Source organism: Cygnus atratus, chromosome 2 (genome assembly GCF_013377495.2).
Source record: "Cygnus atratus isolate AKBS03 ecotype Queensland, Australia chromosome 2, CAtr_DNAZoo_HiC_assembly, whole genome shotgun sequence".
In the NCBI taxonomy this organism is placed as follows: domain Eukaryota; kingdom Metazoa; phylum Chordata; class Aves; order Anseriformes; family Anatidae; genus Cygnus; species Cygnus atratus.
In genome coordinates this window covers 20,977,090-20,997,923 of record NC_066363.1, presented here as the reverse complement: position 1 = coordinate 20,997,923, position 20,834 = coordinate 20,977,090, and the positions used below count along the sequence as shown (strand labels likewise).

The 20,834-nt window shown below is 38.0% G+C and overlaps 1 protein-coding gene across 10 annotated transcripts in view; it reads left to right on the top strand.

Annotated features, from left to right (window-relative positions):
• CACNB2 (calcium voltage-gated channel auxiliary subunit beta 2) overlaps nt 1-19,156 on the top strand; it is a 246,403-nt gene extending 227,247 nt beyond the window's left edge. For 3 of the 10 annotated variants that reach the window (XM_035545415.2, XM_035545419.1, XM_035545417.2), the window contains 4 exons: nt 7,846-7,997; nt 8,818-8,913; nt 10,242-10,427; nt 15,120-19,150. In XM_035545415.2, the coding sequence (XP_035401308.1) occupies nt 7,846-7,997; nt 8,818-8,913; nt 10,242-10,427; nt 15,120-15,608 (923 nt within the window). In that variant the 3' untranslated portion in view covers nt 15,609-19,150. Of the gene's footprint in view, nt 1-7,845; nt 7,998-8,817; nt 8,914-10,241; nt 10,428-11,856; nt 11,898-15,119 lie in introns of those variants that run through there. The other 7 variants (XM_050708972.1, XM_035545418.2, XM_050708974.1 and 4 more) reach the window with 4 other exon arrangements.
• The last annotated feature ends 1,678 nt before the right edge of the window (nt 19,157-20,834 follow it).

Below are 20,834 nucleotides of genomic sequence, written 5' to 3'. Positions count from 1 at the left end.
TATCCAAAAATCCTTTCATTTTTCTTTGTTTAAGTATTCTCAACCAATTAATTAAGCAGTTCTAAAAATAAAGTTGAGATTGACAAGTAAACACTAAAGATTGTGTTTTCCACTGTAAATTTCTAAGGTGTCTGTACCTAATCTGCATATTCTAACACACACATGTGAATGCTGATCTGTTATTGTGTGTAGATGTGCAATAGATTGCAGTCCAAAGGCTGTGAATCTGCTTATTTACTATTGTACCTAAGTGTATGCGCATATGCCGTAAGGCATTATATGCACCTACTTTGCATGTTCAGTTGAGAGCCTACCTTTGGAAATGTGTCTCAAGACAAATATAAAGCTCCCATTCACATCATTTCACTGATATTTCCAGAGTTTTGTTTTCTGGAATTGAAACATAAATGCTTGAAGAAATAGTAATGGATTATCAGTGCAAATTTCAGCCTTGTATTTTTAGTTTCTTGATGTCTATGTAAAAAAAAAAAAAAAAAAACAGTTGAATGTTTGTAACTATGGTAACAGTTTACGCACACATTATGTATATATGATAATATTGTTATGTATTCTCCATGTTTGATGATTTAATAACAGTTGTTATATATATGATGTTTCTAGTAAATACTGCCCTGATAATAGTGGGGTTGAGGGGGAAGCTTAAAAGAGTGCTAGTTAAGCCTCAGAAGACTCCTTCCCTATTTACAGAGGCCATGGAACATGAATGCAAAAATTTGTCTAAGGGTATATTTCCATTTCAAAGTCTCATGGATCTAATGTAGTTCAAAGAAAAGAAGGAAAAAAAAAAGTTTTCAATTTGTTAAGGAAAATTTTGTTTGTCTCTTTATAATGTATCTTAAAAATAGCTGGGATGAAGGTCCAGAAGTATCAGTTGTAGGCATTAAATCCTCAGATTTGGTAAAGTAATATGCTAAACCTCAAGCTGCTTTGAGCCAGAAGAAGGCACAAGCTATTGGGTTATCCTGAGGATGGGGCTACACTTCTTTTAACATAGGGGTGGGAAAGAGTGGCATGAAGATCCTAAACTTGTTATAATATATATGTCTGAACATATAAAATGTTATATGCCTTGTATGTGTGAACATGCTCTTCCATCCTTTTGGGCCAGCCCTGTTGTTTTTTTGTTTTGTTTTGTTTTGTTTTGTTTTTAACATCTAATATCAGTGTTTCTCTAACAAATTCTCCAGGTAGTTTTGTGATAGAACTTTGATTCTCACTTTCCACTATTCTAACTTACAAATACTTTTCTTGGTACAGTGTTGGCAAAGTATTTTAATGAAATTTCCTGCATGCTTCCAAAGGATATATGGGGGAAAAAAATCTTGATTTCTGTAAATTAGAGAGAGCTCTCAGCAGTATGTCACTGTATTTTCCTATGGTATTGCATTGAAATACATATGATTGATAACTGTAGTGAAACAAAGCATGTTTTAGAGACAAAGCAATATAGTAATGCAAGAATAGTTTTAAGGTCATAGATACGTCTGTAATAACTAAGGTACTTGGATAGGTGAATTAAATATTTTTAATAAGCTAGTTGCTTGCTTCCCTGAAAGCTTTTCACACCAGGAGTTTGGATTGATCCAGCATTTTTTCTTTCTCCTAGGCTTATGGAACTGGTAAAAAGTTGGTGTCTGTGCCCAAGAGTAAGGGTTTAGGTTGTTCTACCAGAATGCAAAGAAGTCTGGGTTCCTTTCTGTTCATCTCTGCTAACAGAGATATGAGCTCATAACTCCCATCCCCATGACAGGGCTGTGATCACCTTTATGAAGGTTGTCAGTCGCTCCTGCTGAGTCTTATGTACTTCGCATAATAATTTAACTTTCCCTGGAGAAAGGACTGGAATCCAGGTCCTCCCACTCTAAGCATCAGGCTACAGAGTCGGTATCTCTCCCACTCAGTGAATACACAAATGTTTTAAGAGCAGCATAGCATCAGCAAGGGAGATCGAATGGCCACCATTGGGGTGGCTCCCCATCCTATCTGGGAGGAAGACTGAACGTTTTTATTTACATTTGTTCTGAATAAAACAACAAACCTAGGGACCACTTATTTAGTATCTATGGACCATATCTGTAAGCCGAGTAATGAGGCATGGTGCAGAAGTATCCATCCAAGTTAGTGGCAGCCTGATGTGGCCACATCCATCATGAGCAATGAGGAGACGCTTGCTTGGTCTCCTGAGCAAAATAAATATTGGACTGGTTCCTTGCAGTCTTTACTACCCCACGGACTCACTAAGAGAGTGTAGGGGAGCTTAGTGATGGGTACACAGCCCCTTCTGAGAACCTGCAGTTGTGCCAGAGTCATTTCCATGCAGCTTTCCCCTGTGTTCAGTGTGCCGTGTCCATTTATCTTTCTGCTGCCATCCACTGATTTCAAGCTCCTTTGTTGATAGGCCACTAAACTTTACTTCCAGTTCAAGCTTGGCATAAGAATCATCATTCCACGAATGCTTTTGTTCATGCTGAGCCTCAGCAAACAGAAAGAGAAAGCCCCGTTTTCCTGCAGCACCTCGCCCCACGACTCCCCAGATGTGAGTGCCCGGTGGAGCAGCAGCAGATGCCTGGTCTCGCTGCTGCTCCTCTCCCTTCTGCCTTGGGCCTCACAGCAGCCCCGGATCTTGGGCATGAGTAACGCACACAGACGCTTCCCTGAAAAATAGTCATCCACCCTCTCACCCCCCTTTTCTATGAAACATGCTGGTGGTTAAGGACTTGGTGGACACCAGGGAAATGTAACTGTATTCACAAAAATTTCTTTTATGTCAGAAGTCACATTAAAACACCTGTAGTCCAAGTATCTTCTGTCCCGTTGCCTGAAGACTCAGCTAGAGTGGTTATTCCCTCTTACTTGCTTACATTCCCATCTAAGTCTCTTTCCTTCTTAGCTGGCTATGCTAAGGGGGCACAGAAGCTCCCCAACCTTGCCATCAGTGTGGGGCAGGAGATTAAGAGGACCTGGGTGGTGCTGGGCAAGGGCTGGACCCCATTCAGCATGCCCCCACTGTCAGCTCCCTGCCAGCCCACAGCAACCCTGGCAGAGGGAAGGGTGTGATGAGAAGAAAGAGACCAGGTACCTCCGTATGTGTGGTGTTTCTTATTGGCCAGCTCTGGGCTGCTCGCACGTTGTGCAGCTTTCTGGATCACCTTTGGTAGCACCTCGCTCTCTCCACTTTGATACAGTGAGTACAGGCACCTCATTTAGTTTGGGGTAGCATGCCAAGTACCTATATTCTGGTGCAGTACCTCATGTAGACACTTTGGTGGCCTTACCCCTGATATAAGCACACATGTACATACAGGGAGACACACACACATTCTGTCAGGCAGATTTCCTAGCATATACACTATTCATCAGATCGATGCACCTGTGTGTATATGCCTTTGTATAAACACAAATACTCAGAAATTAAAATTTTAAATTTGAATTTTGTCAGTCAAACGCATGATCTATTTCTTCATCAAGAGGTATGTGGGCACAACTCCAATACTCATAGCTTCCTTTTTATTTTTTCATTTAATTGGATTTCAGATATGACTTTATCATTTCTCAGCTGTCCTTTTGTTGCAATATTTTTTGTGCACTTTTAATGCACTGGCAATATATGGTGCTTTATTTCTTTTGCCTTTGTTTTGGAATTCCTGAGGCTGCCTTAAATGTCTCACCACATTGTGTTCATGGAATTTAAAGATTAACCATTTCAAAGTAAGTGTAGTCATATGAAAGAATTAGCTTAAAAAATAGGACTAGTGATATCCGTTCTCCTTAATTTATAAAATTATTTGAAAGTCATTTGTGCAAGATACTGCTAATCATTTTAATATGATCTGCATTCACCTAGGTATGTTCATTTCACGCTATACAAATGTAATATCAGGAGGCGTTTGTAGAAAAAAGAGAATGCTTTGTCTCTGTGGCTGTTGCAGCACAAGTGATAACTTACAAATCTGTTAATGCCACTGATACCAAAGACAAGTAGGTGAGGTCAAATTGAATAGGATATTAAAGTCATACTGTACTCAGTTGACAATATGTGAACTCGAGTGTTCCTGCTGAAGACCAAAATCTCTTTGCTTCATACAAGCAATGTTTTGTGGTTTCTAATTTGATCCTTGCAGGCCAGAATCTGGGCACTAGCCTCACCATTTTGTACCGCATCCCCATCATGAAACTGCCATCTCATCAGGGTCTTCCTAAAACATAGCGCTAATATAGCCACTGCTCTGTCAAGCTGCATGTCCTAGTGACTCCTGAGTGTTGTGGATGATTTCTGCCCAGGTTTAAAAGGTTTTTTTTGTTTCTCCACCTGTATAATAGAATGCATAAGTGTCCCCAAACTCCACCATAATTAATTTTGTTATTAGTGAATTGACGTGGATGCAGTGTGATTTTAGTATGTCTTTGCATTTACTTTAGGTGATATTATTGTAGTGGACTGTTAAAGATTTTTGTTTGAAATTCATTTGTAAGGCCCAACTGGTTTGGACTGCCCCCATGATGGAACAAGCCATCTTGTACTCTTATTGCACTGAATTTCTGTTCATTTGGGGGCACAACAGAGATTTGGCATTAGTATATAGGAGAAACTGTAAAATTGCAGTGATTAATGTTGGCTGGAAGAAGTGCTTCATCTCTTAGAGTTGACCTTCTGTTGCGTAGTCAAGTGCTCCTGTCGTGTAAAATATGTTCCCTTTCTAATAACCAAGGAGTCAATGTCAAATAGATTGCCTTGCGACATGTAAAGCTCACTTTAAAATTTGATAGCTTATTTCTGGTTTTGACCGTTATAGCTAGGCTGCTAACATTTCACAGTAGATCTGATTATACTGATGCCTGTCATTATGCCTGGGAAATAAAATGTATTCATAGAATCATAGAATCATGGAATGGTTTGGGTTGGAAGGGACCTTAAAGACCATCCAGTTCCAACCTTAATTAATCCACGGAGATGGGAAGCTGCTAACTTATTACTGTGCTGCTGAAGATTCTACACTGTCACTGTTCTTTGTTTGGTCTCAGCTCTCTATTTTAACTACCAGTGACATTTATGTCACATGAAAATTAGGCTTCTTTGCTTACTTTGGTCAAAAGTCAGAGAGAAAATCTGTGTTGAGTATCTTGTTGGGAAGGAATCTTCAGAGGTACAGAATGCACTTTCTGAGAGATGTGACTGAAGAAAGATGGAAAATAAAAAAGCTAAAAAGAGAAGCTATTTTTACTTCAGTAGTTGCAACAGTCTTACATGTAGTGAAAGGCCAGAATACAAGGAAGATTTCAAGAAAAATGCAGGCTTTTCCAGAAGCTGGAGAAGTACTCCAGGGGACAGGTGATCAGGACCTATTTGGCAACACTTATGACATTTTTTCCATCCATTCTTGGTTTGAGAGGTTGAAGCACAACATGTTAGTTCAGCAGCCATGCAGTGTAGGTCCTTTAACTTTTCTCCTGTACCAGAGTTGAGAAATATAGATACTGAAGTGCTCTTTGATGGAAAAGATATCCCTCCACCTCAAGACTCAGGTGGAAACTATTAGTTCACAGGATCATAGTTACCTGAAATTATTGCCCTGGGTATGCTTCACAAAAGAAGATAGCGAGGCATCCTCTCCCTAACAAAGCGTTGATTCCAAAAGTACAGCAGGAAATCTAGTATACAGGGATGTATCCTATACTGACAGAAAATTGCTTCCAGCAGTGTAGCAAATGCTACTTCTCCAACCAAAATTATGATACAGTGGCAAAAGGCTGGATTTTGCTGGTACACTTTGTCTTGAACAAGTGTTTTCAGCAGTCTGGAATGGTCTTAAAAATGATGCATTAGTTGATATTATTATATTGACTGAAGTGTTGAGCCTGGTTTGAAATTTACAGGAAAGCAATTCAAACTCATCATCAGAACAGTATGACAAATTGTCTCTGATCTATTTATTCTAGTTGCCACTTGGACTTTAATTAGGGATAGACTATTGACTATCTTCTACTAAATCACAGAGACAATGGTATTGAATCATTTCAACAATATTTGTATGCAATGAAGTTGCAGAAAATGTTACCATAAGTGTGCCAAGAACTATCAAAAGTCCTGTCTTCAAAAATGTTGTCCTCATTCAGACAGCAGCTGGGCCATAGTGCTTTTATTGAAAAGCAGGAAAGCAAGCAACAATGCTGTCTGTAGCAGAACACCATGCACGTCTCACAATCTTCTCTGCTGTAAAAGACTGATTGGCATATATGCAGCTACAATTGCAGATAACTACAAATGGATGGAGGTGATCTCTAACAGATCCAATACAATGTAAACCTCCTCCAGTAGAGAACATCATATATAGATTTTTCTGGTGGCCATTCAAGTTACTATTTAGTTTATAAAATGATCATAGTCACCTATTGACTTGGAGCAAAAGACTTTCAGCTAAACGGAGACTAGCTGGGGTGCCATGCTCTTTCTTGAAAATTTTGCAACCTTATCATGCTGCCTACTTTATTCAGTTTCTGTTCTAAGAAAATAAAAAGTAATCTCCTAACACCCTTGAAAGGGACATCTGTCTTTGGAGAGAGAGACGTTTCTTTTGTGAATGGCTCTTCAGGTAGCCAGACCACGTAGGTTGTATTTTCAAGCAAATAATGCTTGTCACCAGCACAATAGATAACATGCTGATAGTGTAGTTACAAGAAAATCTTGAATAAGTAAGTATTTGATACCTCTTGCTGACATTTGAGTATTTGAGTCTGTTGAGTATCTTCTAATATTTACTAATATTTACTTTGAATTACGTAGGTATCAAATATGGTTTTGGTTCATGGAGTGTGCACAATCTTATAAGGGGAACCCCTATGAACTACAATCTTGTCTGGTTCTATAACTCTCTTTATAGACTTGTGAAAATCACCCAACTTGTTTAATTTCTTAGTGAAGTAGAGATATGGCAAGAGTTGAGCAGGAAAATGTCATTCCATTTCAAGAATGACTTTGCTATTTAATCATTTAGTTTTGTTTCTATTGGAAATGAAGACAGCTTTTACATCACTTGTGAAATTGGACACAGTACATCTGCCATGGAGAGGTTTGCCCTGGAAGCTACTCCCATCAGGCAGGGTGCTAGGGAGCTGGAAGTATGAGTTAGTAGAAGACAAGATGATTTTCTGTGAGAAAATCACCTTTCCAGAACTCATAGGGTTGTGAGGTTGATACTGTAGTATAAGTTACATTATTGATTTATTTGTTCTTAAAAGTGTTTTACATGTGCTAAAGAAATATTTAATCTGGCACCATACTGAGGCCAGTATGTGAAGGAAACCCTGGAGCTTTGGTAAGTTGAAGTAAATGGAAAAAGAGAAGCTTCTGCTGACATAGACACCTCAGTATAATTTACGGCTTATCCTGGGCACTCCAGTTTGAGCAAATTTATTTCTGTGTGGAATTAATGCTTGAGATGAAATTATGTACATGTAGTGAATTAATGGCATGGGGATTGGCATGTGATGCAGCAGGTATACTTACCCCATTTTTTCCTGTGTGCATGAGTAGGGTCATACAGGAACGTGTTAACAGTGTCTCTCCAGGTTGGAATCACACGAAGTGGTGGAGGCTGAGAGGGGCAGGGAGTACCCCTTCCCTCAGGGGAAGCGAACTGGGCAAAATGTTCTTGCTAATGGTGCGTTCGTTTCCCTAGCGTGCCAGTGACATGGGCGGTTAATGGCTACTGCCACCCTCCTCATGCCTCGGTGGAGCAGCATACCAACCTACCTCAGTTTTTACATTTCATTACAACTAACTGCCTTTTAACATTTCTGTAACTCTAATTCTCTACTTATCTGCAGCTGAAGTTCAGAGTGAAATTGAGCGGATTTTTGAATTAGCAAGGACACTGCAGTTGGTAGTGCTTGATGCTGATACCATTAATCACCCAGCACAACTGAGCAAAACCTCTCTGGCGCCCATTATAGTATACGTAAAGATTTCTTCTCCTAAGGTAAATATTTTTTCTAATATTTGTGCTGTGTTCTTTTTTGTTTTGCATCATTAAATGCAGATGGTCATATGTCCTTACTAAAGTTCAAAGAGTTATATGTTGCTATTACTTTCCTTTGAATAGTAAAATATTATTAATCAACAAATATCTTAGGTGTTGGGTTACCAAAAAAAGGAAGAGATGCTGTAGCTCCAATCTGTTTTTAGTTTGGGATTGTGCTGTATGTGTTCCTCTGTCCTTTAGTATCAACCATGTAAGTAGTGCTAACAGTTTGTTCAATCGAAATAATAAAGAAAAGAAAGAAAGATTTTAACATACTGAATATCAGTATGATTGGTGAACTCTTAACACCTCCTGGTTATGTACTTTCATTCTCTGAAAAAACCTACACAGGCCTTGTGAAGAGGCATTTGAAAGAGAAGATCAAATGGTTGGAAGATGGAAGAGAAAAGCAATTAGAGAATTTCAAATTAGAGACAAACAACAACAGTAGCTGCAGAGGAGAACAGGAAGGGAACTTTTTACTGTTGATAACAGAAAAGTAAATGCTGGGGAGAACGTGAACATTAGCTTGTCCTGGATGTAAGCAGCATGAGAGATGCTCCTGAAGCCAACAAGTGAAGAATTTGATCTGCTCAAGTGGACAGCTAAAAGCATGAACATTTTAAGTGGCTATAGATGTACCTTAAGTCCAAAGCTGCTCATAGGCCACTGACTGAAAAATGCTTTCTTAAAATTAATGGGAGAAGGATTAAACATTTTTCTTTTTCTTTTTGTCTCCTCTACCAACATACTTTTGTTAATGTCTTATTTTCCACAGGTTTTACAGAGGTTAATAAAATCTCGAGGGAAATCTCAGGCCAAACACCTTAATGTTCAGATGGTGGCAGCTGATAAACTGGCACAGTGTCCTCCAGTGAGTTATGTTAATTTATGTCTTGTTCAGTTGAGAACATCTGATTCCTGTTTAAAGGTGCCTTTACTTTCAGGCATTTAATTATGTAATTTCTGGGAACGTTTGCCCCCTTCTGGCCATATTTCACTATTGCTTTTTTGCAGAATGCCTCCTGTCTGTGGGTTCTTCACTAGGGTACAGGGAAAAAAAACACTCATTGTCACAGTTATTAGGATGTGTGCTGAACACATTCACTGCTTGAACAAAACAAGTTTTTGTTTTACCTTTTTTTTTTGTTTGTTTGTCTTTTTTTTTTGGGGGGGGGGGGCGGTGGTGGTATTTGTCTGAAAATTGACTAATGAACTCTCTTGAAGACTGAGCAGTTTAGGATAAGGCAGGTGGTTTGAGTAGCTCTCCGTGGGCATATGTTACCACAGCCCATCACTGCTTATGTTCTTGGTCACAATTTAGGCAAAGAGCTGTGGGGTACCATGTAGCTAAGAAGCCCTGTGGTTCTTCTGTTGATATGCATTTATGCAAATTCTCTCAACTTGCACGTATAAAGTGGAGGTGATGAGACCCCAGCTGTGTGCAAAATGTGGCAAACGTTTTTATCTGCATACTCGGCTCCCAAGAGTATGTTAAGAACCCGGAAGATAAAGGTTCAGTTCAGTTGCAGATGTGGAAATTTCATCATTTAAGTTCAAGCATCTGTGTTAAGAGACTAGTTTCCTCAGCTCTTCAAGAAGGCAATGAGCAATGCTAGAAACATGCATAGGCTGTCAGAGCTGCTTTCAGAACTTCTGTCTCCCTGACCAGGGAGGAAACTCTCCTCCTAAATTTAGATGGTTGTAACTAATCTTACACATAATATTTGCACGGAACTTGGAAACTGGATGCTCTTTCTTACTCCTGTTTATTACTGTTATAAGTTAATTGTCTTAGTTTGCCTTCATTTGACTGAGTTATTCTAGGTATGGAGGTTGAATCCTTTTCTTCACATTCCGTTTTGTTCCGGTAGCTCTGAAGCTTTAATATTCAAACTTTTTTTCTGAATATTTGAGTTTTAAAATTTGTTCAAGCTGCTTCTTCCCATCTTTATTGACTATTGGTGCTACTAAGTGGAAGTCACGAGGAATTGCTTTGGCAAGTGTAACGTTAGCAGTAGTTATGATTGCTGTCTTTTGTATCACTTGCATTAAAAAAAAAAAAAAAAAAAGGTGAAATACCTTAACACAAGTGTTACAAATGTGGTTCATTTTTGACGAATGGAAAGTGTGATAATCATTGTCTCTAGCTGATCTCCCTTAATCAAGTGGTTATTCTCACTAAAACCTTTCCTTTATTAGGAAATGTTCGATGTAATTCTTGATGAGAACCAGCTGGAAGATGCTTGTGAGCACCTTGCTGACTATTTGGAAGCCTACTGGAAGGCCACACATCCACCTAGCAGCAACCCTCCTAACCAGCTTCTCACTCGCACACTTGCAACAGCCACTCTTCCTATTAGTCCAGGTCCAAATATTAATTTACAGGTACAGTTTTTATGCCATCTCTTCTTCTTTTCTTTTCCATATCAACTTCCCCTTCCAAAGCACAGTGTTAGTCTGATACTAGAATATGCTGAATACATCTTACAGCTGGTGATAGAGTAAGTAGTTTTTCAGAAGACAGTTGACCATTTTTTGTATAAAAGCCAAATACAAGCACATTATGGTTACCACTGCTGTATTCACAGTAGCGTGTGTTAGCATATTCACTAGTGGGCTATTTTTGATGCCAAAGGTTAAGCAAACTTGATTGAAAACATATTGTGATCTGAAGTGGAATACTTAAGGTTTCATTGTGCCCAGAATGCCACTGTGCCAGTAACATGTGTACCAGCCATAAGCATTTTTATAACTGGTTGTATGGAATCCAGTCAGAGAAATGAAACTGAGCTAATGCATAGCATGTTCCTGCCTCTGGTAAATCTCTGACTGATAGGCACGCTATCTCTGCTAGGCAAATTCCAGCCCCAGAGGCCCTCTGTGACAAACTGGCTTAAGTATAGAGCAGATCCACAAAGGGTAGGGGGAATCTGTGCGTATCAGTTGTACAGCTGTAGAGGTTGAAAATGGCTAACTGCAGTAGTGAAGTCTCAAGGTCAAGGTGGCCCTCCCAGTGTTTCCTTTGCTCTTTTATTCATTGGCCATTGCTATGAAAAGTACATATTTCCTTCAAGCCAAACTCTGACATAAAACCAGAGTCCTGCTGCATATTGCAGACAGACCTCGAGAGGCAGTCTGCTCTGAACCCACAAGGTACTGTCTAGAGAGCTGGGAAATTCATTTTTTTCTCACCTCTGCACTGACTTGCCTATTGTCATTGGACATATTGTGTCCTCTCTTTTCTCTTTCAACTTTTGGTTTATTTAACCATATCAAGGTATTCAGCATAAAGAGAGCCTTTCCTCTGTATATGTGTTGCATGGCTTGAAATGAGGACTTTAAAGATGCTACTTCATTATAAACAGTGAGTGACACCTTGAGGTCGAGATTACAGTGGAGATTAAAATGCATCTGTTCCAGCTCCAAGAATGCCTTATTACATCTGAATTTCCACCTAAGTAACATATATGCACCAAAATTGTGTACCTATATATTAGTTAGAATCCATCACTTTGGCTAAGAAAAATACATCCTTTTAGAAAATGAAGGAAAAAAAAAGTCTCTGCACCCAAATTGAAATGCTGAACATTTGTTTTTTAAATCGCTTTTTGTTGTTATGGTCTTGCAAAACAATTGTGTGTGTGTTGAAGAATTTATTTCCCATTAGAAGACCACAGACTTATCAGGTTCTCTCTTTCATAAGGAATATTGCTTTACCAGCCTTACAGGGTATCTCCTTCTGCTTTCAGAAGCAGTTGCAAGAAAAGAGAGACTGTAAGCTGTAGCTCATTTCTGCCTTTTTTTCTATCCTCAGAGCTGAAACACCCTGAAAAAAATGTGAGCTGGAAGAATTTCTGAGTATGAAATTCAGTATCATTGTGTGCAGACTTGCTAGATAAACTTCCTTTGCTTTGTAGATCTGTTAATTATTTTTCTCAAGATTTTTATCTTTTGGGTGTGGATTTATCATTCACTTACTCATAATATTAACCACCTGCCCTGGAGGAGTTATACAGAGGTTAATAACACCTTTTTGAATGTTGTGTTATCTGTATCTCCCTACAAATTAACAACTTTTTATTTTAAAGACTAAAAACAAGAGTGTACTTGTAGTTTCACAGTTTGTTTGTAGGCCTGTTAATCCAAAGGTGTGGAGCAATGGGGGTCCCTTGTGGAATGTAGAACTTAATGTTCCTTTTGTTTCATTTTCCTATGACACACCTTCAGCTGTCATCCCAAACCTGAGTCTGTCAAGGCCTTGGAATGGAGTGGGTTTACAGTAGCTGAAACCATTCTCTCAATAATGTTGAGACCCTCTAGTAGGAGAATTTAAAGTGTGTGTCTTGTACTATTTTTGCGGACTGCTCTAGAGAGAAAAACCTTGCCACCAGCCATTTGGACTGGTAGGCCCACATCTGCACTGGAAAGCATTCTCCTCTGGGTCCAATTTGGCACCCCTTTGTCATGAGCTGCAATTGTTTTTTGTATTTTTGATAGACCCAGCTGTATATTGTAATGACAGATTTGTGTTGCCAGCTGCCAGAGTGGTATTTTTGTAGCACGATGCTGACGGTGTGCATTGCATGGCATGAGGTGCTTGAGGAATGAGCTGGTAAACACCATATCCCACCTGCCTATCTGATGGGCTGCACTTTGGAGCAGTGTCCTGATAACTGACATCTGTTCTCAGATTTCCTCTTGTAGAGAAATAGCTGGCGAATTCCAAAAAGGAGACTGGGATCAAGCGCATGGTGTAGGTGATTAGGGGCCTTCTGGATGGAAATAGAGAGCAAGTCTAATTGAGTGTGTGGACACAGACTTTTCTCTCTCGTTTCAACGCTGCTTAGGCGTCTTTTCAAGAACCCCTACTTCTTTGCAATTACAACCTGAATACTGAAATGAGTTTATCTCAAACTTTCTCCATTTTAGGTGAAAACCTTATGAGATTGGGCCATGAAATTTCTGCACTGCAAAATCTAATCCAGTTCAGAGCCCTAATTTGGTTGTGAACCACAAAGCCAGATCTTAATCCATATTCAAACTGTACCAGCTCAGTGTCCCTGTAATATTTAGTGTCGATGAATTTGCTCATAAATGCCAGTAGCCCCCAACACTATTCTGCACTTGCAGGGTAATAAGAGTATTGGTTCTAAATGTATTGACTGTGTTCCTGCTCACAGCTCGTTATAGCAAAGGAGATGCATCTGAGTTTCTACACCAGGATTCTGTTCAAAGCAGGTTCAGATTTTGCATTTGTTCTCAAACCACAGCAATGACAGATTTTATTAGTCACAATTCTATAGAGATGCCTACATATTCAGCATTTGGCCATATGAAAATTAAAGGGTTTTCATGTGTGTATCCAGTTTGTGTGTCTTAAAAAGTCATGGTTACAAACTAATGAAAATGTGTTTACACATCCAAAGCAGACATTGCTTTATTCTTTAGCTTTTCACTTAATTCCATTTATAGTTCACCTCCATAGAGTCATTTCGATTCACCTTGAACACATCTATTAATGTTTACAAATACTACGTTCTTTTTCCAGCAAATCACAATCATCTTGGTAATCATAAAAACAAGAACAAAAAACCTGTATCGCCGTTTCTGGTACCTTGTTCTCATGTATGCCATTTGTTTCAAATGAGGAACACATGGAACAGTGCAGCTAGTTGCTGGGAAGTTTACAGTACAAAATACTATCTGAGAAATGAGGCGATGTCAAATTGCTGATTTGAAATATGTTGCTTTTGATAAAATCCTGATAAAGTACAGGTTTTTTCCTGTCAAATTTCCTGTAATTTGACTTGTTGGGTTGCTAGGAAACCCACCTGCCAGGATCTGTGGCTGAAGGACAACATTTCTTCCTTCTCCCAGCTCTTTTCCACAACATACGAAAACAGAAAGAAGATACGTCTGTGAGCTGCCCTGGAGGCAATCTTATTTTCAGAGATAGCTCTGAACATACGAGGACAAACTTTAGACTAACTTTGGTAACTGCAGTACAGTCTCACAAACAAATGACTGTATAACTCCATTAAAACCAACTTTTAATTTTGTGCCAGTAGCAATGATTTTGTCTTGAAGTTCTTAAGCTAATGTGAGAAGGGTAATTCAATTTCACCATAAACTATTTCAGAAGATTTGGCAATTAAGCTTGAAAAACCTTTGGCTGTGGTTTGGGAATAAAAGCGGGTTAATGTAATGAAACCCCAAATTGAGTTAAATAATGCCACTTGTTCATTTTGCAGTGATTTCAAAGCATTATGCTGACGAAGAGTAGGTTTGATATTACCTGGTAATTTTTATTTTAGTTTTTTAATAGCAGTGGTGTGTTAGGAAGTTCTTTAGGTGATAATATCACTGTCCTTCCACTTTCCTTGGCAATGGTTTGTATTTTTGGACTCTTAAAATTATGAAGTTAATGTTTTAATTTTTCATTACTGTGAGGAAATCAAATTATTGCTGAGAAAAACAGGAGGTCAGTGATACTATTAGTATCATAATACAAACTTTATTGATTCCAGATCCAATTGCATTTGTATCTTAAAAAAAAAAAAAAAAAAGAGAGAGAGAGAAAAAAGAAGCTACTATAAAAGAGCCAGGATTTTGTACTTTGGTTCTTTTCTGGAGTCTCCTTAGCCCTCTGTAATCGCTTTCCTATAGTGTCTGTTTCCAAGCAGGCATCTGTAAACTCTAAACTGATATGTGCCCTCTCCTGGCATGATGCGTCCTCTTTAATTTTTCTGCAGTTTGTCCTGCTTCTGCATGCTCTTTTTTTGTCTGGATAGCACTTATTGCTAACTGACACAGTCAAAACACAGGTGACGAGTCAGTGTCACAGACACTGAGTGCCACCCTCCTTTCTGATTAGAGTGAAAAGAATTGTTTGTATTATAATACTGAATTTTCAGTAAAAGTTGAATTCAAATGTTTTTCTTTTCTAGTTTAGATCCAAAGTGGAGTGTTGTGTACTTAAATTTCATTTGTTTCTTGATGCTTTCTAGTTTAATGCGGTATTGGGGAAAGTATTAAAATGTATAGTCATGTATGTGAACTTACTGGTGGTTGTGACAGCAGGGATCTCAAGGAGACCAGAGGAATGACCATTCAGTCCCTGAACGCAGCGGTTCACAAATTGAAGAGGAAGCACGGGTTGAACCCATCAAGAAATCCCAGCATCGCTCTTCAACCCAACACCATAACCATCGCAGTGGTGTTAGAGGCCTTTCTAGGCAAGAAACTTTTGACTCAGAAACACAAGATAGCAGAGATTCAGCTTACATAGAGCCAAAGGAGGACTACTCACATGAGCATGGTGACCACTATGATTCTCACAGGGATCACAATCACAGAGACGAGTCCCATGGGAGCAGTGATCACAGACATAGAGAATCAAGGCATCGCTCAAAGGAGAGGGACCGGGAGCAGGACCACAATGAATGCAACAAACAACGTAGTCGTCATAAATCGAGGGACCAATATTGTGACAAGGATGGAGAAGTGATATCTAAAAAACGTAACGACGCAGGAGAATGGAACAGGGATGTTTACATCCGTCAGTAACTTTTGCCTCTGGCACTCTTGTGTTTCTTTGAAGTCTTGTAACAATGCCCCTTGAAAATATCTTTGGGTTGTTCATTGCAGAACATATGGTATCCTTCTGTATGCTGATTTGTATTGCTGTTGCTTGCATAGCAATAGCATGAAATAGAATATTCATATACTTATTTTTTTGGTTAGTGCTATATGAATTAGTGTAGTACAACTGCAGAGTCCCTGATGTTGTACTATGCCGTTTTTCAAGCTGTTTTTTGGTAGCTGCCACTTGAACAATATCTGTTGCCATCAAGGTGTTGTTAGTGTTTTTTAAAAAAGAGAAAGGTACATTTGATGTTTAATAACTTCCCGTGTATTCAGCAAGCAAGAATCAGCACATAAAAATCTAAAACTTTTTGTCTGCTCTGATTTTTAATTTGTAATGCACTTGATTTGCATATTGATTTAAAAGCCACTATCTGTTGCTTGTACCTCTGGTGGTCTCCATTTGAGGACGGAATTCAGTCTTGCCTTACACACAGGGGATCATAAAGTCAAAATCAATTTTCTATGTACTGGTACTGTGTACTGTATATACAGTTTATAAATGTTCTTTCTGCCGACACCTTCTTACTATATAAGTTTGATCACACTGTTTTAGAGTCCTAATGCCAAGTCAGCAGATTTGCTTTTGAATTACTGGCAACTGGAACTAGCCTCATTTAGGAAATCTGTAACAGTGTTCAACCTAAATACTTTTTCTTCTGTAGCAGAAAGCTTATACTTCTGTAAATACGAATGAGTGCTTGAGACAGAGGATCTAACCAACTCTTATACCTTATGCTGTCCTTGCAAACCCAACTTTGCATTTTAAATTTTTGGTAAAGATAACTAGTTTACCGCTATAAATTATTCTTCTCCGTACAGGTCACAAAATTGCAATGGACACAACCTAATTTTTGTTCTGTTTTCAGAAAAATAGAGCACACGTGATGGAGGTGTGTATGTGAGTGGGTGGGCGATGGATGGACATACGTGTGCATGTGCACGTTAGGCAGCAAAGTGTGAAAATCTACTGAAAAAAACAAAGGTTACTCAAAAGCCCAACATGTTTGTTTCTTCACTCTATTGTTAGTTTAAAAATCCAAATTGCAGTCAGGGAATATGAGGGAGTTTACTGACCCAGGTAATTGAGAAAGCATAAATCTGCTGGCTCTTGTTCAGACTTCAAGAGAGTAAAAACAGGCAAATGTTACTGTGAGTGTTTCACTGGAAATGTAAAATCTTTGTGTTTTAGAGTATTTGTTTTAGTAAGAAAAGTTTACACAGCTTGTGGAGAATTATTTTGTTGGAAAATAAATTTTTGTAGCTTCTCCACTTTTTCTACACTTGCCAATTCCTCTGCATTCCCACTTTGCAGCCAGCTCACTGCTTTTCCTTCACGTAAAATGTGCTGCCAGTGAGAGCTTAGAAAAACGTGACAAAATACTCTGTTGTGAGCTTACTAGAGAAAATGCATTGAAATCAAAAGGAGTGAAAACAGTTTGTTTTGTATTGAACACCTGTTGCACTGGTAAGTGAGGGGAAATTCATAATTATTTTTGGCTACAGGTTCCATACCCTTGCCTAGTGTAAAGGCTGTTCTGCATCACATATAGTCTTTGTAGTAATTGTATGAATGAAATACTTTTTGTATTTCACTGTAAATATCACATTATATAAAGACTGTAGTGGGATAATAATTCATTTAGCTGGAATTTCTTTTTATTTATTATTTTAATTCTGGGAATATCAGCATTGCCTGATTTTGAATATCATTTTAGTGAAATGGAGGTGCATGCTTTCTCTAGCATCCAAGCAGTTCAGTTTGACTCTCTCACATACTTTGCTCTCCCTCCTGCTTTATGTGCATTTTTTACAACCAAGAGTGTGAAATTCTGCTGTCAGGTATTTGGATGTTCCTCCTAGTGCTGCTGACTGTTGTGGTTATTCAAGGGTAGTAGTTGGTTCAAAGCATGAACTGTGGGGAACACAAGGGAAAAGGTATATTTTCTAGAAACAAAATTCTCAGCATTTCTCTAAACATCTAAATGACTTTGTAGACAAAGGAAGCATAGGTAAGTAGACCTGCTGTATTACTCAATGGATATATAAGAATATATAAAAAGTGGCTTTTGATACGAGGGGATTATCAGGGTATCAGTGGAGAAAAACATTGAAAGAGTTTGTTATTTGAATCATATCAGATCGCATTTTAATGCAAAAAGTTATATTGTCTTGCTCTATATAGCCTGGCTTTAGGTATTTTGCCAGCTTCAGAAACTGCTATTGCTCCCTACAACTGTTACATGACAGTTTTGTCCTGCAAGAAGTGATGTATAGATTCCGCTACAATACCTTGAATGTTTTTTGTTCTTTTCTTTTTTAAAATTTGCTACAGGAGGTGTTAATTTTCCACCTTTCTTAAATTATTTTGAAGGAGTGTTTGGCAGAATTTCAAAGCAGTGAGCAGCATATTAAAACCATGGATTAAGGTAGCCATGTACAGACAAATAAAGAGAAAATAAAGAGCACAGTCCAAGCCCTAATATTTAAGTATGGTCTAGATATTGATGTATGGAATATAAATATCTTACAAAGAAAGGCATGTCCCTGTCCAGTTAATGAGTTATCTTTTGTATACTTCAACTAACAATGTATAGGCAACATACTAACACATTTCTTAGGCAGACAGTAGGTTTATTTTAGCCTTGCTAAGGTATTTTTCTTCAGTTATTAAGAGTGACAAATCAGTTGTAATGTGAGCTTGTACTACAGATTTTGCACAATACCACCTGCCTGCTGAGCACTACTTTGAAAAGCACTTTAACAGAATTATTTCAACAAGAAGCTTTAAAAATACTCCAGCTGGAGGACATATCAAAGGTTATTGTGATGAAATGTCTTTGCAGAGTTTTGCAAATAGAAAGTTTAATATTGTTTGCATTGGGATACTAATGAGTTCATATTTCTGTATCTGGTTTCAGGAGCTTTGAATCTGAGGAATGCTAGAGGTCCCAGTGAGCTCCAGTCTTCTTATGTATGTGTGGTACAAAATAACCTGTAAAATTTCTATTCAAATGAATCAGAAAGATGATAAACTCAATGAGTGAGAAGGGAGGACAATAAAACAGTTGAGTGATACATAGGTCTTGTCACCTCTACTCTATATTTTTCTAAAGGATTACAGTATATGGAAGGAATGTGATACAATTTAACATTTCTCTGTATATATGTTAGGTGTTAACTTTTTTTGTATGTCTTTTCAAATGAGTACACATCAGTGTTGTTCAGCAGCTCAAGTCTATCAGTTTAGTATCACAGACATCACGGAAGAAAGGATTCTTGAGGAGGGGTTGGAAGGAGGTGGGAGTAACAGTCTCCAGACCTGTAAAGGAACAGGACAGCGGGGACAAATAAGCAACAGGTTTATACAGTTAGCATCACTAGGTGTTAAGAGTTGGAAGAAACTATTTTGAAATAGGTTCATAAATTTTATCCACTGACTAGGAATTGAAAAATTAATTTACAGATGGAAAAAAAGAAAAAAAAAACTTTTCTAAAGTACTCGTGAATTCATAGTCTATCTGATATCAGGAGTTTAGAATTTCAGAGTCTTTGATAATTTATGCTTCTAAAGATGTAAAATATAAATAGTGTCTCCTAAAGATTTGGCCCTAAATAATGAAGGCAGGTTTTAAAGCTACAGTTTAAGTGGAGTTTGTTAAATGGAGGATAAGGAAATTCAGTCCTACTCATCAAATCCTGAATCAATCTAGATACCTAGTTTCACTTTTCTCTGCATTTGCATACAGATCTTTTGCATCCTATCCATGCAGCTCCTGCCCAGTTCAAATACTCTGCCCCTTAAACTTACTATCTTTTATGAAATTGTTAGTAATTACCATTTTTAAGCTCCATTGGTTTGTAAAGTCATATTTGTGTTCTGTGACAACTGCAGAGGTTTTACGGTGATGTATCAGCATTCCCGTAGCTGGAATGCAGTGAGTGGTCCGATGGCTTTTCAGCAGTGTCTGTCCAAAGTACAAGGTTACAGTAAACCACCTCCTGTGGCGTTACTGAGGCCTCCTCAAGATGCATTTTTGTTTCTGGTTACATTTGACCTCTGATCGCTTTGATGCATCAGGCTGTTTCCCAAATGCTCACTCTGATGAGCCTGTTTTTTGTTCTTACAATTTTGACTTTAATTGTATTCCCTCTGTGAAAATAGCACACTGCAGACAACTATTACACAGTCTGGACAAAGAACAGAGAAATTCCTTTTGAGAATGTAATATAATATTTCTGGTGTACATTTATGTATATTTATTACTTTATTGCAGGTTGTTCACCAAAATTTTAGCTGTTCTATCATCTTTAAAATACGTGGATGACATTATATTGTGAATATTTTTATTCAAATGTTACTCAGTCAGATTTACTGTTCGGCAATTTGTCTATAATTTATTTCCCTACTTTTATATAACAAACTATGTTAAATATGTGCTTACAGTAGTTTTATGGACAGTTTCTTTTTATAGCTTATCACCCTAGAGATGTGTTCCTACGCAGCCCCAAAAAAGATTTGTATCAGATATAATAGAGATTCAGTTGGTTCTTCTATATTATCTGTCTCCTTTCTTTATTCTTACCACTTACCTATCAGGCATCCTACTTGGCAGTAAATTCTAACAGTACAAACTGGATTTGTTCATAAAGCTTTAGCAGTGAACAACAACAAAAAAAAAAGAAGGCTCTTTTTATTTTAAATTACCCACTCCAAAGTCATTACTTGTCAATCACCTTGACTAGCCTGTTTGTTACTGAGGTATTCCCTCTTCCTTAAAGAGCACATGAAACCCTATGATCTAAAAGCTTTTGGGCTCCATGACACATGAACAGAAAGAAGCTGTATAATAATATATCATACTATACTAGGCTGTCAATTTTAGTACTTTTATATTGACCAAAATAAATATTTAGATTTGGCATCATTACTAATCGCTATTTCTGCGAATAGGGAAAGATACTTCTCGGATTCATTTTTTTTTTTCCAGACAGGATCTGATTGTATCTATTCTGTAGGGTTAATCTTTCATTAAAAATGACAGTAACTTTTTTTTTCTTAATTTAATATATAAATATCTCACAGTGTGAGATATGTATATATATATATATAAAATGTATTTTATATATATATTTCAAGTGTGCTTC